The following is a 21,548-nucleotide window of genomic DNA, read 5'->3' on the forward strand; positions in this document are numbered from 1 at the left end:
CTCCACTGGCCACCGAGACAGAGGTGCACCAAAGAAGAGGTACAAGGACTGCTTAAAGAAATCTCTTGGTGCCTGCCACATTGACCACCGCCAGTGGGCTGATGTCGCCTCCAACCGTGCATCTTGGCGCCTCACAGTTCGGCGGGCAGCAACCTCCTTTGAAGAAGACTGCAGAGCCCACGTCACTGACAAAAGACAAAGGATGAAAAACCCAACCCCAACCAACCAATTTTCCCTTGCAACTGCTGCAACTGTGCCTGCCTGTCCCACATCGGACTTGTCAGTCACCAACGAGCCTGCAGCAGACGTGGACATACCCCTCCATAAATCTTCGTCCGCGAAGCCAAGCCAAAGAAAAGAAAAGATATGAAGCAGAATTTTTCATCATAAAAATATTAGCCAGTAAATTTCAAATCACTACTAAAGCTAAGATAAGCATTTCTAGGAGTATTAGCTGAATCTTCTCAAGATCTGAGGAGCTTCTAAATCCTTAAAAGCCTGGATGGAGTGAAGACAAAACATCCACATGCTACTGCCACTCTCCTCCACCTTCACTGCTCTCCTCCCCGCATTTCTGGTATGTCCATTTAGATTCTCATCCCGGTATTTCAGAAGTTTCCTGGCCTTAAGATGGGGATGAAAAGATCCTTGTAGTCATGCAAGGCCTCCAGCTGTTAGAGACAATTGTAAGGAAAAAGGAACAAGATAAAATATTTTTTTAATCTGCACACTGCAGACTCCAAGTGAATCACTTCTGTCCTCAGCCGATGTTGGCAGCACTGTTAGGTACCTTATGTAATGACTTTTCAAGATTATTAAAATGATGTTATGAGCACCCAGAAATTCCAATAATTGCGAGCACAGAATCGCCTAGGAAATGATAATAACAATGGCACTTGGTGGAAAGTCTGTGAAAATTGTGGGGTGGGGGTGGGGGCGGTGAATGAATTCATAATATTGGCCAGGGCATTATTTATAACCCTCAGTTTCTCTAAAAAAATAATTTGCATTCTCTTAGGTTGCCAATAAATTCCTTAATTAATTCTTTTGTGTTTGATCCCCTCTGACATTTTCCTGTGAAGGCTTTCCCAAAGTCCACATTAGAGCTGTGAATGCAAGTTTCCCTTTCCTGTTTCTGTTCCCCTGACGTTCATGCATTCTGTTTCAACTACTTGCATCTACTTTGTCTGTTACTTCCTCAAACACTTGAGATTTTCTAAGCATAATTGAGGCTTTGGAACTCTCCAATTCTAAATCCACGGCGATTCTTAAATTCAAAGTGCTGATAAATTCCTTATTGCAGAGATTAAACCACTTGATTTGTCATTATCTGGATTAGCTCTGACTCCCATTTAAAACTTTGTAGGTTGGCAGCTTTTCCATCATATTACGCTGAAATAAAGTCGCCACAGCCTTTGTAATTTTTTTCATTCAACTCACCGGTTCCTGGCATTTTATCACCTTTTACTCAGCAAACATACACAAGGTAATTTGCTCAGATCATTCAGAGGGCTATCTACCTTTTAAGAAAAATATGATATTAATGAGGGTGGAGATTACGCAATATAATCAGACATGACATGCAATTGTAACAATCACATACCTCCACTGTGTTCCTCAACAATGTGTTAAAATAAGTGGTATGAGTTAACAGCAGGAGGAATTTGGTATGACCGATGTAGATAATGTCGCTCACTAGTAATAATTTCTACTTTTTGACTCACCTGCTTAAACTTGGTTGAAGAGTTTTGGCTCCATCCTGTCTTGATGCAATAAACCATCACTTTATGAATTCGCTCTGTCTTGAATCTTCTGCTTGGATTGGTGATTTACATATTGCACATATTCCACCTGGGAGTGCCAGTTCAAAAAGGATGTCTGTGTTCCATGTGCGAGCTTTACACTAATTTGTATGGAATAGATAGTCAATTGGATCTATGATTTAAAAACTAAATGAGATGGCGAGAGATATATCCTTTGAATCGGAGGAACACAACCAAGTCCTCATTGAGGGCTTAGAAGTGGAGAGGGTCGACATCTCCGAGGATCTGTCCTGGAGCCTCCACATTGATGCAATCACAAAGGAGGCTCGCCAGCGGCTATACTTTGTGAGGTGTCTGAGGAGTTCTGGTATGTCACTGAAGACTCTCATAAACTTCTAAAGTATGTTCTGCATCACTGCCTGGTATGGAGGCACCAATTCTCAGGACAAGATTGAACACCAGAGGGTTGTTAACTCGGCCTGCGGCATCACAGGCACCAGCCTTCACTCCATCGAGGACATCTACATGAGTCATTGTCTTAAAAAAGCAGCCTCTATCCTCAAAGACCCCACCACCTAGGCCATGCCCTCTTCACTCTGCCACCATAGGGGAAAAGGTACACAGGAGCCTAAAGACAAGCACTCAGCAGAACAAGGACAGTTTCTTTTCCTCTGCCATCAGATTCCTGAATAATCAATGAACCAAAGACACTGCCTTACTTTTCGTGCTCTATTATTATTATTATTTTAATTTTTTTAATATAGTAATGTTTGCTCTATGATGCTGCTACAAACCAACGAGTTTCATGACTTGTTCACAACAATAAATCCTGATCTACCATACTGGAGGTTCTACAGTAGTGAAACAAATATTTTGACAAATTTAACTTTGATCTGAACCCTAAAGCTGATGCCAGTACTGGGATTTTTTGGCAAACAGAGCAGTTTTTTTTTCCACAGGCACAGTGAACTGATCAATCTTTCTTTTACATTATGGAGATCTGCTTTGACAGTGCAATCTTCATATCCAAAGATGATGCAGCCAACCCTGGGAAAGCAGATCTCTGTTAATGCAATTATTTGACCTGCGCCCCCTCAACCACCTTCACTGCTCTCCTCCCCGCATTTCTGGTATGTCCATTTAGATTCTCTTCCCGGTATTTCAGAAGTTTCCTGGCCTTAAGATGGGGATGAAAAGATCCTTGTAGTCTATGAGGGTCGAAAGGGGCAACCGCATATTCCAATTCACATCCCCAGCCTTGGCCTGACAGCCCAACTCCAACCATCATGTGTTGTATCTACTGCACCGAAGTTCAAGTCTTGGCAAGCCTCTGCAAACTCAGAGTATGCAAAAGGAAGTGTGTGAGGTTCACTAAATAACACTGGGCTCTTTGGGCCTCTGCCACTATTGAATTTCAGCTGGCCCATGATCTCATTGTTGACTGTAGCCTGAATAGTGGCTGATTCATTGAAAATAAGCACTCCCTTTTCCATCAGGTAAGGTCACATAGTTGCATTTATCTCTTAGGGCTAAATTGTTGCTTCACCTGCAGGAGAGACACTTCCACCACTGTCAAAAATGCAGGGACAAGGCCACTCATGTATGACTGCTCAAAAGGAGTCTTAAAGAACATAGTTGATAGGTGAGTGGTGGATTGCAGTCCATGGAGCTGAAGCTAATGCTGCCTTTGGCCATTTAAAGGTTCTAGCTAAGTAAAGTAAGTCTATTCCTTCAGCATTGAATCTGAGTGATTTTGGTCTTGTTGACCACAGTTCAGCACCACAATTCCAAAGGTGATGAGCATTTCTTTCTTCCTTTTGAGGACAGGCAGTTGTGTTTCTCCCCGCTTGTTTAATAACTGTTTGTAACTCCAGAAAGGGGGAGGAAACACGAGGCTACGGGGCAGCTTGACTCCTTACTTCAGCAGCAACTTAAGCCCTCCTATCAGTGGTCAGGAGATTGGGGCTAGCTCCATGAAGATCTCTCTCCTCCACATATTAAGATCTCCAATGCATCAGAATATCTGCTGTTTTTCAATATCTTTCAGGATGATTGTTCCAGCCTTCTGCCTTATCTACAGTGAATCTCCCTTTTCAGAAGTGCAGGTCCGTTGAAATAGTTCAGGTCACCTTGAAGCGATGATGATCATTCATGATTTTGACCCTGTATTGAGGCATGTAGTCGCTCAACAGAGCAGATAGCAGTGACAGCTAGAATTGATTATTCGGATTGCAGGTGATGCAAATTTGTGTGTTAATTAATTATTTCCATCCATGTGTTTTTATTGCTTTAATTCGGGAGACGCTTGTGAGTATATCCCCTAATATATCATTGTTCTCAGGTGGGGAAGACGGGTGCTTATCTGCAATTCCTTAATATACTGTCGAGGATGTTGATTCGACTGATGGAAGTAGATGTTTATGATGAAGAAGAAATTAATCTAGGTAGGTGATTATTCTATATTTAATATGATCTCTGCTGTGATCTTTAAAGTTCATCTATAACGATAGACCAGATTTGCAATTCTACTAATCGTGAAACTCTATGTTCTCCATTTTCATGCTCTGAATCTGCTAATGTCTGAGGTTTGAGTGTGATCAAACTGTTTATCAAGAAGTTATTCTCAGCTTTATCTTGATTATTCTTCAGAATCAGGGAATTGATTTTCAAACAATGAAAAGTAAAATTTCAATTTCTTGCACCTTGCTTTTCAAAGCAGAACCATAGAACATTACAGCACAGAAACAGCCTCTTTCGACCCTCATAGACTGTGCTGAACCATTTTTTTTTGCCTAGTCCCACTGACCTCCACCCAGTCCAGAACACACCATACCTCTCCCATCCATGAACCTGTCCAAATTCTTCTTAAATGTTAAAATTGACCCCACATTCACCACCTCAGCTGGCAGTTAATTCCACACTCCCACCACTCTATGTGAAGAAGTTCCCCCTCACGTTTCCCTAAACTTTTCCCCTTAACCCATGTTCTGTGGTTTGTATCTCGCTTACTCTCAGTGGGAAAAGTCTATCTTAATGTACTCTTTCTGTCCTCATAATTTTAAATACCTCTATCAAATCTCCCCTTACTCTTCTACGCACCAGGGAATAAAGTCCTAACGTGTTTAACCTTTCCCTGTAATTCAGTTCCTGAAGTCAGGGCAACATCCCAGTAAATTTTCTTTGCATTCTTTCTATCTTGTTGACATCATTCCTGTGATTAGGTGACCAAAACTGCACACAAATACTCCATATTTAGCCTCATCAATGTCTTATGCATCTTTCTCATAACATCACAATTCCTGTGCTCAATACATTGATTTATGAAGGCAAATCTGCCTCAAACCCTATCCACCTGTGACACCACTTTCAGGGAATTATATATCTGTATTCCCAGGTCCCTCTGTTCTACTCCACTCCATAATGCCATTCAATGTGTATATCCTTTCTTGATTTGTCCTTCCAAAATGTAACACTTCACACTTCTCTGCATCAAATTCCATCTGCCATTTTTCAGCCCATTTTTCCAGCTGGTCCCGATCCCTCTTCAAGCTCTGAAATCCTTTCTCGCTGTCCACAACACCCAAATCTTAGTGTCATCTGCAAACTTACTGATCCAATTTACCACATTATATCCAGATTATTAATATTGATGACAAACAACAATAGTCCCTGCACCAACCCCTGAGACATACCACTAGTCACAGCTCTCCAATCTGAGAATCAATCATCCACCACTAGTCTCTGGCTTCTCCCGTCCAGCCATTGTTTCATCCAGTTCATTACTTCACATGAATACCTAGAGTCTGAACCTTCCTGACTAACCTCCCATGGGGGACCTTGTCAAAGGCCTTACTGAAGTCACGTAGGTAACATCCACAGCCTTTTCTTCATCAACTTTCCTGGAAATCTATTTGAAAAATTATATAAGACTCGTTAAACATGATATACCACACACAAAGTCATATTGACTATCCCTGATCAGTTTCTGGCTATCCAAAAAAACTGTATATCCAATCTCTTAGAACACCTTCCAATAACTTTCCTTCAACTGACATCAGGCTCACCAGCCTATAATTTCCTGGGTTACTTATAGAGCCTTTTTAAAACAATGGAACAACATGAGCTACCCACCAATTCTCTGTCGCCACACCTGTGGCTAAGGACATTTTAATATTTCAGCCAGAGCCCCTGGAATTTCTAAACTAGCCTCTCTTAAGGACTGAGGGAATATATTGTCTGGCCATGGGGGATTTATCTATCCTTATTTGCTTTAAGACAGCAAGCACTTCCTTCTCTCTAATCTGTGTAGCTTCCATGACTTCACTGGTTGTTTTTCTTTCTACCCATGACTCTGAGCCTGTTTCCTGAGTGAATATTGATGGGAAAAAAATTATGATTTTCCCCAACTCTTATGGCTCCATACAAAGGTGACCACTCTGATCTTCAAGGGGACAAATTTTGTCCCTTACTATCTTTTGCTCTTAATATACCTGAAGAAACTGTTAGGATTTTCCTTCACATTGTCTGCTAAAGCAACCTCATGTCTTTTTCTTGCTTTCCTGATTCTTTCTTGAGGTTTTGCCTGCATTTTTAAAAAACTCCTCAAGTACCTCATTTGCTGCATGTTGCCTATACCTGCTATAAATATCTTTTTTCTGCAGAAAAATATCCCCAATATCCCTCAAAAACTAAGGCTTCCTTTGCCTGCTAACCTTTCCTTTAACCTGACAGGAACATACAAACTCTGTACTCTCAAAATTTCACATTTGAAAGTTGTCCAAAAACAGTTTATCCCAATCCACATCTTCTAGATCCTTTCTCATTCCCTCAAAATTAACCTATCTCCAATTTACCATCTCAACACGAGCCCAGATCTATCCTTCACTGTAATTATATTGAAACTAATGACATTATGATCACTGAACCCAAAAATGTTCCCCTACACATAATTTTGTCAACTGTCTTGTCTCGTTTCCCTAATAGGAGATCCAGTATTGCATTCTCTCTAGTTGGTACCTCTATAGATGATTTAGAAAACTTTCCTGAACACATTTGACAAACTCCAAGCTATCCAGCCCTTTTTCAGTAAGGGAGTCCCAGTCAATATGTGGAAAATTAAAATCCTTTACTATCACAACCTTATGTTTCCTTCAGCTGTTTGCTATCTCTACAGATTTACTCCTCGAATTCTCGTTGACTATAATACAATCCCAAGGGTGTGGTCATACCTTTCCTGTTACTCAGCTCCACCCATAGTAAATGAGCTCTCTAGTCTGACCTACCTGAGCACTACTGTGATATTTTGCCTGACGAACAATGCCTCTCCTCCCCCTTTCATTCCCCCCGTTCTATTTCATTTAAAGTAACGGAAGACCAATAGCTGCCAGTCCTGCCATTCCTGCAACCAAGTTTCACTAGTGGCCACAATGTCATAATTCCACGTGCCAATCCATGCTCTGAGCTCGTCTGCCTTTCCTACAATACTCCTTGCATTGAAATAGTTGCACTTTAGAAAGTTTCCACCACGTACAACCTGTTGACTTCTCACAGTGCATGCAATTTTCACATTATCTTTTCTCTCCTCCACTCCTCTATCTGTTCTGGCACTCTGGTTCCCATCCCCTTGCAAATCTTGCTTAAACCCACGGGTGTAGCACTAGCAAACCTTCCTGAAAGGATAATTAAACCACCCAGTCAGAACAGGTCCAACCTTCCCTGGAAAAGAGCCCAATGATCTCGAAACCTGAAGCCTTCCCTCCTGAACCATGTCTTTAGCCAAGTGTTAAGCTGCAATTTGCTCCTATTTCTAACCTCATTAGCACATGGCACAGATAGCAATTGTGAGATCACAACCCTGAAGGTCCTGTCCTTCAACCTAGCACCTAACTCCTTGAACTCTCCTTGCAGGATGAACTCATCTTTCCCACCCATGTCATTGGTCCCTATATGGGCCACAACATCTGGCTGCTTACCCTCCCCCCTGAGAAACCCATGAATTCGATCTGAGATACCTTGACCCTGGTATCAGGGAGGCAACATATCATCCGGGATACTTGATCTCTTCCATAGAATCTCTATCTGTCCCCCTAACTATGGAATCCCCTATCACTACAGCTCACCTCTTCTCCTCCCTTCCCTTCTTAGCCACAGGACCAGTCTTCATGCCAGAGGCCTGATTGACGTGGCTTGTACCTGGTAGGTGTCCCTCCCCCCAAAATACCAAAATGGTATTCTTGTTATTGAGGGGAATGATCACATGGGGGCTCTGCACTTTCTGCCTGTTCCCATTTCCCTCTCCTGTCATCCATCTACCCTCTTCCTGCCTCCTAGGTCTGATAGTGTCCCTGTAACTCCTGTCTATCACCCCCTCTGCCTGACAAATGATCCGGAGTTCATCCACCTCCTTAACTTGGTTTGTGAGGAGCTGGAGCTGGATGCCCTTCTTGCAGATTAAGTAGTCTCCCTGATGACCCACATTCTGCAAGAGGAGCATTCCTCTGCCTTGACTGTTTATGACTAGAGAAACAAACTATGTGCTATCTTAAATCTGCCCTTATCTGTGCCTACCTGCTGAATCATTTCTGTTCCTTGAAAAGGCTGGCCTTTTCTTACTTCAATTCCTACTATTCCTCGCCTCTACCTGTTCTCACCAAAGCCTGATGAGTCAAAGCCTTATCACTCTGACTCAGTCCACTCCCTCGATGACATACACAAGAAAAGATGTGTACCAATATTAATTTCTCTTTCCATCACCTTAGCATTAACCCCATTGGAAACAAGCTGTTTATTTTTTTCTGTCCCAGCTAAAAGACGCGTCCAAACTTTCAAGCAGGCAAAGAATTCCTGGAGGAACTCAGCATCCATGGATAGAAATGGTTAGTCAACATTTTGCACCAGGACCCTTTATCAAGATTAAGTGGAATAGGTGAAATAAAGAGGGAAAGAAGGTGAGGGCGGGGTCCTGTATAAAAATGGGGGAAAGAAGCTGGGGAGGGGTCCCTTTTTGTATGTAATTTCACCTATTCTATCTTAGTCTTGATGAAGGGTTCAAACCTGAAACACTGACTGACCATTTCTACCCATGGATGCTGTCTGACATGCCCAATCCATCAGTTCTTTGTCTGCTCAAGGTTCCAGCATCTGCAGCTTTTGTGGCTCTCTATTATTCGTTTAATCTTCATGTGATGTAGCAGTTTTGTGTGCCCTCACACACATTACCCAATTGGCCTCGTCAGTTTTGCTATTCTTCGTTTTATATCTCTGATGAAATGAAGCATTTAACCACAGGATATTCACTAATATTTGATAATTTATTACAATTTTGTAATAGACTCTGCACACAGCATTCATCTGAGTACAGATTTAGATTTATTTTTTACAGTGAAAAGCTTTCTTTCGTGTGCCATTCAAAGGCAAGCAAAAAGTTATCTTGCAAAAAAAAAAGAAAGGGGAAAAGGAAAAATATATTGTTTGGGAACACAAAATGACATTTCAATACAGCAGTGGAAGAAATGAAATTCAATTTGTTAAATAAAAAATCTGGAATTTAAAACAAATCTGCGAGAAAGGTGTAATGATGTTGATGAAACTATTTCCTCATTTAAAACGAAATGATGCCTCCCATCACCCCTTTGACTTAATATGTGGATGCAGATCCACCTTGAAGTGATTTGTTCTTAACTGTCCTCTAAAATAATTAAGCAAGACCAAACCAGTTTGGGATGGTCAAGAAATGCAGTCTGGAATGGAACAGCCCCTTCCTGCAAATGAACCTTGGTGAATCTCGGCACAGTGGGACGGGATGGGGGTGGGGGGAGGGGGTTGGAGAAATTATTGTTTATTTAATTTGCATCAGAAACCAGATCCAAAACTTGCTCTGAGCCTTTAAAATGTTTATTGTAAACATGACTTGGAATTGAGGATATTTATTAGAGGTGTTTCAAGTGTTATGGACCTTAGACAATTTTATTTTTGACTGAGGACAGGACTGAATCTACTGTAGGGAATTTGACAGCACCTAGAAGCTGTAACAACGCTGGGCTACCACTAGGGAACTTTGACAGACTTCCATGCACTGGAAGTCCGTGGGCTCACAGGAGAGCGAGCCTGTAGCTGTTAACCTCTCTCCACCAATGATGAGAGCTGGAGGCATGCGCTTGGCAGTTTAAAACGCCCAGCACGCTGGTTTTGAGGAAACTCGTCGGTGGATTGGACTTCAGGCAGTCAGTCTGACTGTATGTGCTCACCTGGCAGATTCTGCAAGCCACACGCTGAGTTGCTTTGTTCACAGGTGCTAGCACTGCCATCTGGAGCTGTATGTCAGTGGAAAAAGGAAGGCTGAGCTACTTTGTCCACAGGTGTCAGCACTGTTGTCCCGACAGCAGTTTAGGGAACTCTGATACCCAGATTGTGTGCGAGAGTGCCTCTTGCGTCCTCTTTTAAGAGGAGGACTTTATGTGACAAGAGTCAAGCCAGAGTGTCCAAAGGAGAGGACTTGTGTGACAGAAGGTTACTTGTTAACCCTAAAAAGAGCTTTGGAGGAGTGAACCTCATGTGATGACTAGGAGGTCACTGTGAAAATTCCCAGGTGAAGCAAATAAAGATGGCTGTTTCCACATTTGAAACTCAAGCTAGTCTTGTGTTCCCCTGATGTGGTTGAAAGTCTATAGGGAGCACGGACATCTGGATACAGCCTCAAACTAAAAGACCAGTGGGCAAGGAAGCAAATAATCCCAAACCTGGAGACCAGATCCGTGAACTGATCCATCTTGACTGACTGACTTGATGTGACTGATGTGGGGGTTTTGTTTTGGGAATTTTTGTGATTTTTTGGGGCATTTCAGCTTGGACTGCAATAGTCTGGGTTTTTTCCTCATACGCTGTATAATAATCCATTGTTTATAAAGAGTTGCCATTAAGATTGGTGTTCAGGTGTTAAGTTTATCCGGTTAATTCTATTACTAGTTTATTAATAAATTTTGTGTTAAACTTAACCCATTCATTTATGTGTCTCCCAATTGCTGCTGGGGAATCTGACACAGGCATTAAATGGCTGCAATGCGTGTCTGAATTAAATCTGATCATGTAAACTGAAAATGAACACACTGGATATTATTTTGATTTGTTTATGGTCAGAAAAAATATAGACCACCTTCTACTAACTTCCATTGCTTTAAAACAAATTGAGTTCTGTGCCATACCTTTAATTTCTGGTGGTATTTGAATGCTAGTTATTTATATTCATAAGAATAAATCTTTGGAAATGCATAGTGCCATATTTTGTCTTGATGAACTCGCAATTTATTTTCTTTCATTTCTACTTGATCTTTTAGAAGCCAAAGAACATTCGGGATCACTACAGAAAGAAAACTCGCTGTGGCCCGATTTGGAAACTTTTAGTAAATTAAAATTCGACTACACTATCCATGATCCAAGCTATAAAGATGCTAGTCCCATTTATTCAAGGGATCTTTCCAGCAATAAAGGTCAATCCTTCATTTCTTTCTCCTCTGCAGGATAAATTGTCCAAATATATATATAATTGTTAAAATATAATTGTTCAAATAAATATATCAAGGAATTGAAGAAAATGCTAGAACAGTGCTAGATTGTAAGAGGGCCTCGACTTCTAATCAGGATAATGATTGGCACAGTTAGTAGAGTGGTTGGTGCAACAGTATTACAGCACCAGGGATCCGGGTTCAAATCTGGTGCAGTCTATAAGGAGTTTATTACTTCTCCCTGTGTCTGCATGGGTTTCTTCCAGATACTCTGGTTATTCCCACCTTTCAAAAAATCTGGCAGTTGTTGGTTAATTTGGGCAGCATGAGATTGTGGGCTGAAAGGGCCTGATACCATGCTGTATGTCTTAAGGAAAAAACTGCTGAAGATAAGGCAATGTCTCATAAGCTTGTTTAACTTATTTAAATCTTCCATCCTTTTGAAAGTCCAGAATATGAAAATTACAGATTATGGTCAACACAAATGATGTTTAAAAAAATGGTGGTGTTGAATCAGATTGTAGAATAATAATCTTTCAAAATTAGCATACCTGGTTTCTCTAGTGTTTTCTCGGTGAATTGTCCCTTAAATGTTAACTCCCTTCTGTTTTTTACATTTTAAATGTAGACAAACAGCATGGTAACAGGCCATTTTGGCCCACAAGTCTGTGCTGCCCCATTTACATCCAATTAAACTAGAACCCTGGTATATTTTGAATGGTGGGAGGAAATGGACCCCCCCAGGGAAAACCCACACAGACAGGGGGAGAGCGTACAAACTTCATACAGACTTGTGTGGTGAGCCTTCCTGGTATCCAGAAAACAAGTTTTAGGGGGACATGGATCCATCCAGATCCTGTGAGTTAAATAAATAAAGAATTACAATGCTAGCAGGAAGATTAACTTTCTGTACCTGAATGTATTTATGATATTATATTATATTGATACCAAACAGTGAATTATGCAGGGTGTTGATCTTCATGGAACCTTTATCGTCTTGGCCCAGCTTTAGTCAGTGGATTAGCTCAATTTTTGCCTTTATGAAACGAATCGATGGATGAAATTATACAATACTTTTGTACTAAATTTCAAACTTAAACTCTGAAAATCTCTATTTGTTGTTTGCTTACTTCTGGCTCACCTAAATCCTCTAATAAAACAGCCAATAAGAAAAATGAAGACATCAAACCACAGCGCCATACAGCACGTATAAGATTATCCAAATATGCTGCCCATAATACATACCACCACTGTGAACAATGTCATGAATACATGGGTTTTAATTCCAGGTGCCAGGTATGTATGAGAATCAAATAGCAATGAAGCAATAGTAAAATTGATACAGCGTAAAGACACAAAGGATTTGAGCTTGTACTGAGGATCCTTTTGTGAGCCAAGGAAAATATCTTCTTTTACAAGGAAGTTCTTGTTCTGTATGAACAGAAATTTTGGCTTTTCTGATGCTACATAATAAATTTGAGCATCAATGGAAGTTTGACAATCCCTCTGTTTGTTGCACTAACCCATTGTTGTTCAGATTTATTTAATGCAGTAAAACAGATAAATTCTTAATGCATAATATTTTTTATTCAACTGAAAATTCTACTCTCTGATGCTAACTTGTTAATGAATGGAAAATTGAGTGGTTCAATTTTTTCTTCTGGATTCCCATGAAGCAAAGCCATATGTCAAGTGTGGATTCAAAAATTTGTCCTGGTATATTTCGATTTACTTCTGATAATGTCTGTTACAGGTGAATTGTACGTGACATATAAAACAAAAATTGAATGAAGAATTAGTTTACGTAAATTTAGGTATCTTTAAAATCTAGATAACATTTCTGCTCAAACTATCATGAGTAATGATACCGAAGAATATAACAGCAACATTTTGTACTGTACACTGCATAACAGGTGTCGAGAATAGAATTCAGCACTGCTTAATGTGTATGATATCTCATTTCATTCTTTAAAAAGATAAGATTAAAATGCAACGATGGATTATTCTTCTGCACAGTAAAATATATTCAGAACTAATTTTACTTCCTTGTTTTATGTTAGCTGTATGATTCCACCCTCCATGCCTTCACCTTTTCTTCTTCAACGCTCAGAGAGGAAGTCCAACTCCACTTCATTGTTCCAAAATCAAAGGAACATAATTTTATTTTCAGTCAGCTAGGAGGGCAACTGGAAAGTATGAAGTTGCCACTTGTTACCGACAAGGTAGGTTTTTGTCTGTGTAGGCAGCTGTTGTTATGGCTGTTGTTCTCCTGCTGCAACCCGCACTACAGCCTCCGTATTTACAGTGGTGTACTGCGCGTGGTTAGTAGGGAGTATACGGAAGGCTGTGGATGCAAGCTCCAACTCTCTTCCCTCCCCCCCCTTCCCAGTAATGTGAATACGCCTATCTTGCTCAGTAAAGCATTTGTTGTGGTTCACTGCATCTACCGACTCTACTCATTATTTTAAGCTCAAGGAAGGACAGTCTGAAACGACAATCTTGCTGCCATTTGCTTAAGACTGGTCCCTTGATGAAACAGGATTGATTGGAGAATTTTACCATTTCTTCTCTCATTTATCACGAGCAAGTTGCAACATAAGCATGTTCGGCAGAAGAGATTGAGTGTGTTTATTGTGAGGTACTGAAGCTTTTTCAGCTTTTAAGTTGGGAAGAGAAGCTGCTTTCCTGCAACATAGTTAAAAGGAGTTGGCACATTCTGCCCACTTTCACCATAACTGCCATCATTTTATTGTCTTGATCTTAGGTTTTCTGTTGATGGTTTTGATCCAACAATGACCTGGCTTGTGTTAAGGGATGGGCCAGCTAAGAATAGAGAAGAAGCTGTTAATGCTTCAAGAAAAATAGTTTTTCTCATCAGTCACCAATTTTATTATTCAAAGGTTTGGAAAGTTATAAAGAGACATGTATAGCTCTGAATCTAGAACTTATGAAAAATGGACAGACCATCATGTGGCTGGAATGACCTGCATCCTTAAAAACATTTCCATCAAAATAATGTCTGTTCTTCCTGTGGGAAACACTTGAAAACAACAGTCAGGCCCCATTTTAACATATGAGAACTATGCCATAATTTGATTACATCTGAGAAATGATTAGCTTTTTTGTAGATTCCTTCCATTCTCTCCCATATACCAATTGAACACATTGTTAAAGTAGGATTTTAAGAGCAGAATTATTTAGTGCATAATAAATCAGCCTTTTATTTGTGGCAGGTTCGTCTTCTTTGCTTAGATGGTCATAAATGGTAAAATGTTGAGTATTGTCTATATAATGATCACTTGGGCAATAAGCTTATTGTCATATACATTGTATAATGTACATTTTGACTGAAATTCTTGCTGCAACTGAACAAATACTTCATCAAAAAATGACAAAATCTAAAAAGAAACTCCAATAGTTCACTTACCATATTTGACGGCATATGGGACCCTCCTTTTTACCCAAAATAAATCACCCAAAAAATTGCTCCGGGTCTCATACGTGAAAGTGAAATTTTGGAGAGCATGCTATTGCTACCTGTCCTGGTATCAAGATCCCCTCCTGTCATCAAGGCCCAGCATCAGGGAGGGAGGGATTGAAGCCCTTCCCTGAGTGCCACCGCTCCTCAACGTATCCCCCCCAAGCGTCGCCACTCCTAACTCAAACCCCTGCCACCCCTAACCCTAACCCCAACCCCTCCAAGCACTGCCGCCACCGCTGCTGCCATTATCCCAGACATAGAAGGTACAATTAGCTGTTTGTCCCACCATTCGCAGTCAATGAAATAATGCCAAATAAAACTTGGACCTGTTTATGCAGTAAATACACTGAAACATGTACAGTTTAATTTTTAAAACTTCTTAAGCCTGGCAACTATCGGCCTGTAAGTTTGACGTCTGTGGTAGGTAAATTAATGGAGAAAATTCTTAGAGATAGTACTTATAAACATCTGGATAGACAGGGTCTGATCAGGAGTACTCAACATGGATTTGTGGGAGGAAGGTCATGTTTGACCAATCTGATTGAATTTTTTGAAGAGGTGACTAGGAATGTGGATGAGGGTAGCGCAGTGGATGTTGTCTATATGGACTTCAGTAAGGCCTTCGATAAGGTACCACATGGAAGGTTAGTTAGGAAGGTGCAGTCTTTAGGTATAAATTTTGAGATAGTCAAATGGATTGAACATTGGCTGAAAGGGAGAGGCCAGAGAGTGGTAGTGGATAATTGTCTGTCAGGTTGGAGGCCGGTGACCAGTGGTGTGCCTCAAGGATCTGTATTGGGCCCATTGTTGTTCGTTATATACATTAATGATCTAGATGATGGGGTGGTGAATTGGATTAGTAAATATGCAGACGATACTAAGATAGGTGGAATAGTGGATAATGAAGAAGGTTTTCTAGGATTGCAGAGGGATTTGGGCTGCTTAGAAAAGTGGGCTGAAAAATGGCAGATGGAATTTAATGCTGATAAGTGTGAGGTGCTTCATTTTGGTAAGAAGAATCAGAATAGGACATATGTGGTAAATGGGAGAGCATTGAGGAATACAGAAGAGCAGAAAGATTTAGGAGTGACGGTACATCGTTCCCTGAAGGTAGAAACTCACGTGAATAGGGTGGTGAAGAAGGCTTTTAGTATGCTGGCCTTTATCAATCATTGCATGGAATATAGGAGTTGGGAGGTGATGTTGAGATTGTATAAGACGTTGGTGCGGCCTAATTTGGAGTTCTGTGTGCAGTTCTGGTCGCCTAATTATAGGAAGGATATAAACAGAGTGGAGAGAGTGCAGAGAAGGTTTACCAGAATGTTGCCTGGGTTTAAGCATCTGGAGTATGGGGAGAGATTGGACAGATTGGGTCTTTATTCTTTGGAGCGTAGAAGGTTGAGAGGGGATTTGATAGAAGTATTTAAGATTATGAAAGGGATAGACAGAGTGGATGTGGATAGACTATTTCCGTTAAGAGGAGGAAAGATTAAAACAAGAGGACATGAGTTAAGAATTAAGGGGCAGAGGTTTAGAGGTAACATGAGGGGGAACTTCTTTACTCAGAGAGTGGTAGCTGTGTGGAATGATCTTCCGGGAGAAATAGTGGCGGCGGAGTCAATTGTATTATTTAAGAAAAGGTTGGACAGGTATATGGATGAGAGGAAGATGGAGGGTTATGGGCATTGTGCAGGGAGGTGGGATTAGAAAGGGGTGTTTGGTTCGGTGCGGATTAGAAGGGCCTAATGGCCTGTTTCCATGCTGTAATTGTTATTATTAATGTTCCCTGCTGAAATGGGGGTCTTATCTGCCTGTGGGTCTTGCATGCTCTCAAATGTAATTGAATTTTCAAAAAAAGACAATACATACAAATAAAGAGATAATGTTCACAGTTACCTTCATGCAAAAATCGGTCACAATAATAAATCAAACAATATTTTTGTGATGTCAGAAAGTATATAGTGATCAGACAGGAAGTGGACAAGGTACAGAATCTGATGAATGGTTCCATCGCTTTCTTCAAGCTTCTGGTTTTTATCTTGTAGAATTCAGACTATGTTAAGAGTCCAGTCTTTACACCAACTAGTGGACACTATGAACATGGTCTCTTCAATTTGTATCACGCAATGGATGGTGCTAACCACTTGCATGTGCTGGTTATCAAGGAACACGAGATGGCCATCTACAAGAAATATTGGCCAAACCACATTATGCTGATCTTACCGAGCATCTTCAACAACTCTGGAGTTGGTATGTTTGAAAAGCAATTGGCTTCCAATTGTTTCTTAACTCCTGGTTTTGATTTATTGATTTCATCTGGTACAAAGTTTTTACTGGAGAGTTAATAGATGTTTGGTTGCTGTAACTCAAATAGGTTGGTCCAGGATTTTAAAGGGATATATCTCTATTCCAGGAAATATTCATAACATGTGTTAGTTTATTCTTGCTTAAGAACTTAAATCATTCCATTTAATGTTAATATGTCTAACTTTTGCATAATGTGGTTCTGTTGCTGTTATCCAATGATTGTTTGAATAATAGTTGTATGCTTTATATAGTGGTCTTTCCTCAATATTTCAAGGACATTATGAGAAAGCCTTAATTTTGAATCCTCTTAAGATTAATATTTTTGAGTTCAGTGCAGTCTGTCTGCGAGTCAATAGTGTACCAAAAAAAAGTCTAACACGAAACCGAATATCCTTTCTCACATCAAATCAGATTTGGCTTCAGCTAATTTCACTCTTTTATGGATACAAACCAGGATTGGACAACAGAGTTGACTGACGGAGCAGGCATAAAGGACTTTCTACTGGCAAGATAGAGCATGGAAACAGCCCCTTTGTTCCTCCAAATCTATGACGGCCATGACCCACTGATTTCCACTAATCCTACACTAATCCTGTTTTTTTTATTCTCGCTATATTTCCAATGTCTCCCCCCAGATTGTACAGTGCACCTGGGATAATTTACTGGTGCTAATTAATTCACCAATCAGAAAGTCTTTGGGATATGGGAAGAAATCAGAGCACCAGGAGGAAACTCCAGAGGAGTATCCAGGGTGGTATTGTGGACTTCCGTTCCAAACATTGGAAGCATGTAAAGCCTCGACACAAGCCACAAAAGATGCACAGCATCTCATAAACTATCTGATAAACATATGCCTATCCCCAATACATGACCCACCATGTGCCCTGTTTGTCGAAAAGTTTGTAGTTCCCGCATCAACCATCTCAGAACCCACAAAATCAAAGTGCAAATAAATAAATCCCAAGAAACTCGCTAAAAGTATTCTATGGAAAGTGAATTGGGATATTATGAACAGGAGCAAAACATGAACCCCAATGTATTTTCTTTTGCACTACATGATTTTATTCGATTTAATCCTCTGATGCGCATTCCTGTTATTTATGTTCTAGGTGCAGCTCACTTTTTGATTAAAGAGCTCTCTTGCCATAACTTGGAATTGGAACGTAATCGTCAGGAGGAGTTTGGAATTAAACCCCAAGACGTGTGGCCATTTATTATAATTGCAGATGATTCTTGTGTGTTGTGGTACAGCCTCAATACTGAAATCCCTAAGAACACTTCCAGGTAATTAATAACATCTCAAATTCAACTGTAAATTTTTCTGTTGTTTGAATCAGATTTGTTCACCTTTTGCTCTGCACCTACCCATCTATATGACTACCTAATGAAGTAAGTTCATTGTTATTTTCACTTTATTTTACAGCTGTTTGAAATGTAATGATTTTTCAAGGAAAGGTATTTTCTTGTCAATGTAAACAGATAATTACAGTCAGGCACAAGAAAAAATGAAAACAAGAATAAAATCAGGTGTCTTTAACGTGTTTACTTTGCTGAATGTGAGTGAAAATTAAACATGGATCCACTTAGATTTCTATTTTTAAGAATCTCTATTGCAATAGTTTAAAACACACTATTTCAGAATTTATTATGGATCATTTATTCAGTGTCAGATATTTAGCAATTTTTTTGTACTTGATGAGATCAACAAACAACATTCAGATAACCCATCAGATAATCAGATTTTACTGACATTTGCAGATGAATTTTTTGCAGGTCATCTGGGATCAGGACTGAGTCCACAACTGTTTACAATGTACAGGCATGATGTGGAATAGGGAACCAAGTGTAGCATACAGGTTTGATTGTGTAGCATATATGGATTAAAAGAGAATTAAAGAGAATGCACTAAATTGAAAGGAAAATTGTGCAGAGCCTGCAGAGAGGTATGGACAGGTTAAGTGAATGGGGAAGTGTCTGGAAGATGGAGTACAATGTTGGTATTTGTGAGGTCGTCCACTTTGAAAGAAGAGAAAAAAATGTAGATTGGATTATTATTAATTGGTGAAAGGTTGCAGTCATGTTGTGCTTGGGAGTGCTTGTGCATGAATCTCAAAAAGTTGGTTTGCAGAAGCAAAAGTAATCAAAAGGCAAGGTGTTTTCCTCCATTGCTGAAGGGATTGTGTTTGAAAGCAACAGGAGCCCACACCTGGAGTACTGTGTGCATTTTTAAATTTAGAGATGCAGCGCAGCAATAGGGCTTTCCAGTCTAGGAACCCACGCCACCCAATTATACCCATAAGCAATTACGCTACAAACCTCCGTATGACTAGAATGGTGGAGGAAACCAGAATGCCCAGAGGAAACCCGCATGATCAAGGGAAGGATGTGCCTGGTCTCCTTACTTAAGAAAGAATGTATGGACTTCAGCAGCATGCAGAGGTGCTTCACCAGGTTGATTACAGAGATGAGGGAGTTAGACAACACAGTTAGACTACATTAAGTTTCCTGGGACTATATATGCTAAAATTTAAAAGATTGAGAGGGCATCTTATAGAAATATTAAATTATGAAAGCAATAGATTAGATAGGAGCAGGAAAATTATTTCCACTGGTGGGTGAGACTAGAACTAGGGAACATAACCTCAAGAGAAGATTTAAGACAGAGGTGAGGATGAACTACTTCTCCCAGAGAGGGGTGAATTTGTGGAATTCTCTTCCCAAGGAAATGATAGAAGTCGCCTCTTAAATATACTCAAGAAAGATAGACACAGATGTTTGCATAGTAATTAAGTGTTATGGGGAAAAGGCAGGTAAGTGGAGCTGAGTACATTGTCGGATCAGTCATGATCTCATTCAATGGCAGAGCAGGCTCAGGAGGTCAGATGGCCTACTCCTGCTCTAATGGAAGATTTCTTCCATTCACGCAGCAGGATCCAAAGAGCCACAGTGACAGCAAATGACCTTCTCACATCTGAATAATAGCATCTCAGGCAATGGCACAATCTCTCAAAACTGCCTCTCCTCTGTATCCTGCACATTTGACTTGACCCCTTCCTTCCCCCAGCCCCTGCAGATGCAACAACAGGGTTCCTATGTCCATCCCTACCAACCCACCAGCCTCTGCCCTCAACATATATTTCTTTGCCATTTCCACTACCTATAATGAGATCCCATCACCAGGCACATCTAATTGGAGGAAGAAGCTGAGTATCACTGTAATAGTGAGCGTCTGTGTAGAGGGGCGGTCATTGTCAGAGTGGGCTGAGTCAGAGTGGAAAGGCTTTGGCTCAACAGGCTTCAGTGAGAACAGGTAAGAGGGGAGGAATAGTAGGAGCTGAAGTAAGAAAGGACCACCCTATTTAAGGAACAAAAAGGATTCAGCAGGTAGGCACAGGTAAGGACAGGTTTAAGATATCATATATTTTGTTTCTCTAGTCATAAATAGTGGGAAAGGCAGTCAAGGCAGGGAAATGCTCCTCTTGCAGAATGTGGGTCATCAGGGAAGCCAGCAGTAGCTCTGCTGACTTAATTTGCGAGGTGCATTCAGCTGTAGCTCTTGACAAGCTGAGTTAAGGAATTGAAGATGGGGTTGATGAATTCCAGACCATTCAGGAAGCAGAGGGGATGATAAACAGGAGTTGCATGGACACTATCACACCTAGGAGGGAGGAAGAGGGTAGATGGATGGCAGGAGAGGGAAAGGGAACAGACAGGCAATTGGTGAAGGGTGGGGGGGTCAACCTACCTGTGATAAGCCACGTCAATCAGGTCTTTGGCATGCAGTCTGGTCCTGTGACTAAGAAGGGAAGGGAGGAGAAGAGGTGAGCTGTAGTGATAGGGATTCCATAGTTAGGGGGACAGATAAGAGGTTCTGTGGAAGAGAATGAGTATTCTGGATGGTATGTTGCCTCCTTGGTGCTGGGATCCAAGATATCTCAGATCGAGTTCACAGGAGGAAGGGTGAGCAGCCAGATGTTGTAGAAGTGGTGAGGAGATCCTGCAAGAAGAGTTCCAGGTGTTAGGCACTAGGTTAAAGGATAGCATCTGCAGGGTAGTGATCTCAGGATTGCTACCCATGCCATGTGCTAGTGAGGTTAGAAATAGGAGGATAATGCAGCTTAACACGTGTCTAAAGACATGGTATAGCAGGGAAGACTTCAGGTTTCTGGATCATTGGGCTCTTTTCCATGGAAAGTGGGACCTGCTCTGGTGGGATGGTTTGCATCTGAAGTGGAGAGGAATTGATATCCTTGTGGGAAGATTTGCTAGTGCTGCTCTGGTGGGTTTAAACTAGATTTGCAGGGGGATGAGAACCAGAGTGTCAGAGAAGATAGAGGAGATGAGGAGGGAAAAGATGATGTGAAAATTGCAGATACCATTAGAAGTTGAATGGGGTGGAAATGTTCTGAGGTATCCATTTCAATGCAAGGAGTATTATAGGAAAGGCAAGTGAGCTTAGAGCATGGATTGGCACGTGGAATTATGACAATGTGGCTA

The 21,548-nt window shown here is 40.8% G+C and overlaps 1 protein-coding gene across 8 annotated transcripts in view; it reads left to right on the plus strand.

Moving 5' to 3' along the window:
• greb1 (growth regulating estrogen receptor binding 1) overlaps positions 1-21,548 on the plus strand; it is a 266,669-nt gene that overhangs the window by 212,134 nt on the left and 32,987 nt on the right. For all 8 annotated transcript variants that reach the window (XM_069886310.1, XM_069886305.1, XM_069886308.1 and 5 more), the window contains 6 exons: positions 4,105-4,207; positions 11,096-11,248; positions 12,426-12,559; positions 13,324-13,485; positions 16,790-16,994; positions 18,161-18,335. In XM_069886310.1, the coding sequence (XP_069742411.1) occupies positions 4,105-4,207; positions 11,096-11,248; positions 12,426-12,559; positions 13,324-13,485; positions 16,790-16,994; positions 18,161-18,335 (932 nt within the window). The remainder of the gene's footprint in view (positions 1-4,104; positions 4,208-11,095; positions 11,249-12,425; positions 12,560-13,323; positions 13,486-16,789; positions 16,995-18,160; positions 18,336-21,548) is intronic.

This window comes from Narcine bancroftii, chromosome 6, assembly GCF_036971445.1.
Source record: "Narcine bancroftii isolate sNarBan1 chromosome 6, sNarBan1.hap1, whole genome shotgun sequence".
In the NCBI taxonomy this organism is placed as follows: Eukaryota; Metazoa; Chordata; class Chondrichthyes; order Torpediniformes; family Narcinidae; genus Narcine; species Narcine bancroftii.